Here is a 6000-nt window from a genome sequence, read left to right on the forward strand (position 1 = left end):
GACATGGCTGATAGATGAGATTATCTTAATTCTCAGGAAACATGCTGTTCTATCTTGTTTGAGGCCTTTAAGTATAAACAAAATTTAATTTAGGTAAATTCTTGCCCTTGTCCTTGAACCCTTCCATTGGAATTTATTGTGATCCATCCAGCTCATGAAGGAAAAAAACAAGCAGAAAGAATGGTCTGAGTACAGATAGATTTCTCTGACCAGATTGCAGGGGGCAGCTGAGTCTCATGATCAAGCCCAGTTCTGAGCAGTAGTAACTGAAGACTTTTAGTCCACCTCTTCATTTATGTGTTTACCAGTCAGGGTTGATTTTTCCAATCATGAGCAGTCTCTTTCTAAAAAATATTTAAGACATTCAATGTTTCTATTAAGTAAGTGTCTTTGGTTACTGAGAGAAACTGATCATCAATTTATTGATTATTAGCTAGCCTGATTAATACACTAATTATTGATTAGCCAAAAACTTGTCTCGGGTTTTTCATTCATCACAAATGGTATGGTACTGGTTTTAATAACAGACACTTAGGTAATATTTTAGGTTTGCAAAGAGCTTTACAAATGTTAACTCAATTGATCTTTACAATAATCCTTTGAAGTAGGGGTTATTATTATTATCCCCATTTTACAAATGGAGAAACTGAGTCTCAGAAAAGTTAAGAAATTTTCCCAGAGTTGGCAAATGTCTGAAGCAGGATTCAAACTGAGGTCTTCTTCAGTTCAGGATTTGCACTCTGTGATCAAGAAAAAAGAGTTGAGAATGACTTTGAAGTTCTAAATCTGACTTATTGGGAGGGTGATGATGCCCTCAACAAAAATAGGGAAATCAAAAAGAAGGATGGATTTAGAGAGAAAGATAATGAATTATGTTTTGGATATGTTTGAGTTTGAGAGGTCTACAGAACATCCAGTTTGAAATGCCAAATAGTTGGTGACATGGGTTTGGCATTTACTATTGGGAAGAGCAATAGGAGTCACATGTCAAGAGATAATTGAACTCTGAGAGCAGAGGACAAAATCTAGTAGGAGAACAAAGAGAGAAAAAGGGAGAAGATACAGGATAGAGCCTGGAAAAGGAGACCCAGAGGCTAAATGATTTGCCTAGAGTCATAGAGCCAGTAAATATTTTGAGGTAGGATTAGAATGTGAATCCAGGTCCAGGCAGGATTCTATCAACTCTGGAAACTAGCTGCCTTGACAATCATTTCAAAAGTCTGCTTTTTTTTCCTGTAGAAGTATAGTGTTTGTAAATAGTTTTGTAACTTCTTGTAAGCAATTCAATCTGCTTTTCTCCTCCTCTTTAGTTCTAGAATCAATTCAAGAATTTTCCGTCTATGTTTGAGATGTGTGTGTATGTATGTATGTATGTGTATACATATGTGTGTGTGCGTGTAACCATGCATTGGTATATGTACATAAATGTACAGATATGTGTGTATATATGTATTGTATATTGAATGAACTCTTATGGGATAAGGCATTCATCTAATTGCATGTCACAATCTCTGCAGTTAGCGTTCCTCATCCTTTAAGTTTCCTGTGTGACTACCTAGGCCAAACTTTTTGGAGTGATTACAAATCTCTGCCAGGACAATGCTCCAGGACTCAGTGAAATTGGTACAATGTCATCAGGTCTATTTGGAAGAATTTATCATCTACAGAGATTCCCTTGAATCTACAACTTGAAGATTGTTTTATGATGTGGTAAACTACCTTGAAAAGCATACATATGTCTGATTTATGGCTCACTTGATATTAATGGAGAAAGACACAGAGACGAGAGAGATAGAGAGACAAGAGTCAGAGAGAGAGACAGAGACAGAGAGAGAGGGAGGGAGAGAAGGAGGAGAGGGTGAGAGAGAGAGAAAAATTAAGAAAAGAGGAAAAGTAGGGAGATGAAGAGAAATTGACATAAATTTCAATTGGCATAGAATTTAATGAGTTAGACAAGTTTTACTCCAGAGATCTGAGTGAAATTTCTAAATATGATATAATACTGGAAACATCTACTTTCAAGTGACCCTTATCTTTTCTTTCTCATGCACATCTATAGATTTAGCCCAGAGTCTTTGAGCATGGTAATGCTTAAGTTTGGGTAATTTATCTGATTTTTTAAAAATAATATTTTATTTTCTTCCAATTGCATATAAAACATATTTAACATTACTTTAATTTTTTTTATTTAAAGTTTTGAATTCTAAATTCTATGCCTCCCTTTCTGAGATGGTAAGCAATCTTTTTATACATGTACACTTAGGTTATACATGTTAGTAAAAGAGTTCTATATTAGTCATTTTTATACCAAAAGACTTGATTAAAATAAAGTTAAAAATAGTATGTTTCAGTCTGTATTCAAACATTATCAGCTTTGGAGGCAGATAATATCAGATATATATATATAGTATGCTTTATCATTAGTCATTTGGAATTGCTCTGAATCTTTATCAAACAATATTGCTGTTACTACAATGTTTTCCTGGTTTTGCTCACTTCACAAACAGCTTACTAAGAGAACTGTAATAAAAGGAATCATTGAATATATAATATTCAGTTGCATCTATAGAGATTTAACATCATATTGGAAAAAACATAACTAAGGACAATTTAGCTGCTTAACTATGACAACGAGATATCTGTTTCCTATAGTGAAGACTCCTTAAAATGTGGCATTTACAGGCTTGGCATATTTTTTTGAAATGATATTACACTTAGGATCACTTAAGACTCCAGTCCCAGCCCCTTCTCTGGCATGTTGAAGCCGTGTGACTCTGGGTAAGGTCATTGGGCAACTTCTTAGTGCTCCCAGGCAACCTGGAGATCCTGAGATGGAGAGAATTGCCAATCTCATTGGTAAAAGCGGTTTCCTCTTTGGGAGTTCCATAAACAAAAAAAATTTCAGGCCTTCTCTTAAAGGAATTAAAAAGTAAGAATTTCAGTACCTTAACTCGAACTTCATAGGCTTTTGGTGGAGCAACTTCCACTTCCTCAATGGAAAAGGGTTGCTTCAGGCCCCATAATACAGCAGCTTTGCATTTAATTACCTGAGAAAATAACAAGATGGGTGACATATTCATATGCCCTTAACTCCTGATGATATAAGCCAGGGAAAATATCATGCAAGAATCATTCTATCAGGGTGGGCTTTTGATCTAAAACTCCATCAAACCCAGAACTTTTTCCATGCATTTACAAGCTTAAATTACAAAACTACTTCCTTTGGAGAAATATTTGCTTCTTCTTTAGAAGACCAATTTTAACATATATTTCTACCGTGTTTAACATATATTGGACTACTTGCCTTCTAGGGGAGGGCCTGGGGAAGGGAGAGGAAATTGGAACACAGGGTTTTGCAAGGGCTAATGTTGAAGAACTGACCACACATATGTTTTGAAAAATAATTAAAAAAAAAAAGAAAAAAAAAAGAAGGCTGTAATCATTGGCATGAGGGAAAAGGGACTTGCAGCTTTCAAAGAACCTGTGGGTCCAAATGTGGAGAAAAAGGGAGAAACTGTGCAAATTAGAAACATCTCTAAGAGTTGAGTCTGGGAGCTGACTTCCAGGTAAGAGCTGGGAATCTCTATATCCAATAGATTTTCCCTCACAAAGGATTTTACTTGCTTTCTTTGTATTATGCTGCCTGATACAGCACTCACCAGTCAGGGATGCAGTTAGATTAAGTAGAGTCTTTTTTTTAAGTGAAAAAAAAAAAAAAAAAAACTGCCACCAGTCAGTCACTGGTGGTGTGAATTCATTCAATCAGATTCTTTTTTTTTTTTTTTTGGTCTTCTAGCAATTGGACTTTTGATCACAGAGTAATCTGTGCCCTAGAAATGTTTCTAGTATGAGTAGCCTAAGAGGAGAACTGCATGAGAGACCAGAGAGTAGCAGTGTGATTACTACAGTCTTGGCAAGAGAGGAGATAAGGAAAATAAGAAACTTAGATGAGAAAATGTCATAGACTTTGTCTATCTTAAAAGTTTGCCAAGTCATCTAGTCCATATGTTTATGAACCAATCACAATCTATTTTAGATCCTAAGGTTAAGATTATATTTGAAGATGTAACAAAACTTAAAACATTGCCTCTGGCACAAAAAGCTTTCGTGAAACCGGAATAAAAAAATCACTTGGTAAATATTAGCACTTAATGCCAAAATAGAGAAAATAATTGACTGATATATTGATGGTGCTTTAATTACAGCATTGACGGTATTTGTAGTTGTCAATTAATACAAAATTTTGCTTGATCCCTTGAAATATTCTTAAGTTTTGATCCTTTTTTTACCTTCTGGGAACATTTTACCAAATAAGTGGCCAAGTTTTTTTTAAACAGGACCAATCTCTATGTTTAAGCACAAGCCTGGTTTAGAAAACCAGGAATGAGTGTATTTATTGGTTATTTATATGACAGTAGGTAGAAAAAAACTAGATGGTGATGTATGCTTGACCAGGAGTTAGGAAGACTCATCTTCCTGAGTTCAAATGTGACCTCAGACACTTAGTAGTTATGTGACTAGGGGCAAGTCACTTAACTCTACTTACCTGAGTTGGAGAAGGAAATGGCAGATCACTCCTGTGCAAAGAAAATTTTTGCAAAGAAAATCCCAAATGGAGTCACAAAGAGTCAGACCTAATTGAAAAAGTACTGAAGACCTTAGATAAATAATTTTTCCCTCTGTTTTTAATTACTTTTTATTTGATTCAATTACCTCATCTGTAAAATGAGAAAATTGAACTTTTATCTCTTTCACATGGTTTTGTGAGAATTACATTTAACATCTGGGAAATTTTTGTTAATAATTATAACACTATACAAAGGGTTCATGACTTTTTAAAATTGTTGCTTTTAAAAACATTTTGATAACTCTTTTTGTAATTCTTTGCTCTATCCATATGTCAGTTATCATTTTTTTTTCATAAAACAAGTCCTTAAACAGAATCATCTTTACTTCTTGTCCTCACACAGGTAATTGGTAAAAATCACATCCTTAAAAGTTTCTGTGTTAGCACATCATGCTTTGCATCTCACCATTTTTTAAATACAAGGTTGAGAGCAGAAGGTTTTATCTTTCTAGTGAAAGGACATAAGCTATCTTCTTTCTAATACTACTAAAGCATCACAGCAAGAATATCCCTTCCCATGATTCTTCTATTTATAATCTCCATTTTTTTCCCATGGTACTGCAAGGTTCCAATTAATTGTTTTGCTAAATGCTTGCCTACATAGGCAAACTTTTCTTCTCTCAAAGATTTACTTTCCCAAATAAAAAGAAAAAAAAAATCAAACGCAAACTCTAAAGGTGCAGTTATTTATCTCATTAGCTTGTGATGAAGATACAAAAATACTTTGCTTACTTTTCCTGAAGTGCTCATCCTGCTTTTCTCTTGGATTCTGATGTTCTCCAGGCTTTGATGTTCTGTCACCAAAGTCTGAACAATCCTGTTTTGCAAACCATTATGTTTTGAGATAAATAGTTCTATTTCAAAACAAGGCCTTCAAAAAGGGGGAAAAAAAATCATCATTCAGAACTTTCAACTCTTTATCTCCCTACTTGGTCCCACCCCTTTGTAATGTTTAACTTCTGAAAAAAAGAAAAACTAACAACTATTAAGTGTATCTAAGGCAACTGAGAGTATCACCAAATAATAGCAAGTAGGGATAAAAATATTATTTACCTCAGACTCACAGTGACTAGATTATAAATTGACCACTTAAATCTACCCCCAAATTGTAAAAAGAAAATAATATAAAGAAATTCTGTTCAACAGCGGAAGAAAGAAAATGGGGGAAAAGGTTTTGTCTTCAATGTTGATCTCTTTGTCCAGAGAAGTATGAACAATATGGATTTGTTTTGTTCCTATTTGCTGGGCAGGACTTCAGGATTTCTCAAGTCAATTCCTCTATTCTGAAGCCATGAGTTTGGGATAAGTTTGTTTCCCAAACTATTTGTAAGGTGAGGGAAAGAAAATATAACTGGATTTATTCAGGGATGTTC

The 6000-nt window shown here is 34.5% G+C and overlaps 1 protein-coding gene across 1 annotated transcript in view; it reads right to left on the bottom strand.

The window, feature by feature from the left end:
* The window catches only part of LOC141545723 (all-trans-retinol dehydrogenase [NAD(+)] ADH7-like), a 28267-nt gene extending 22809 nt beyond the window's left edge, over window positions 1-5458 (bottom strand). Inside the window, exons 1-2 of the mRNA XM_074272939.1 lie at window positions 5360-5458; window positions 2946-3047 (exon numbers count right to left, since the gene is read on the bottom strand). Of these exons, the coding sequence (XP_074129040.1) occupies window positions 2946-3047; window positions 5360-5377 (120 nt within the window). The 5' untranslated portion in view covers window positions 5378-5458. The remainder of the gene's footprint in view (window positions 1-2945; window positions 3048-5359) is intronic.
* Between the last annotated feature and the right edge of the window lie 542 nt (window positions 5459-6000).

Source organism: Sminthopsis crassicaudata, chromosome 6, assembly GCF_048593235.1.
Source record: "Sminthopsis crassicaudata isolate SCR6 chromosome 6, ASM4859323v1, whole genome shotgun sequence".
In the NCBI taxonomy this organism is placed as follows: Eukaryota; Metazoa; Chordata; class Mammalia; order Dasyuromorphia; family Dasyuridae; genus Sminthopsis; species Sminthopsis crassicaudata.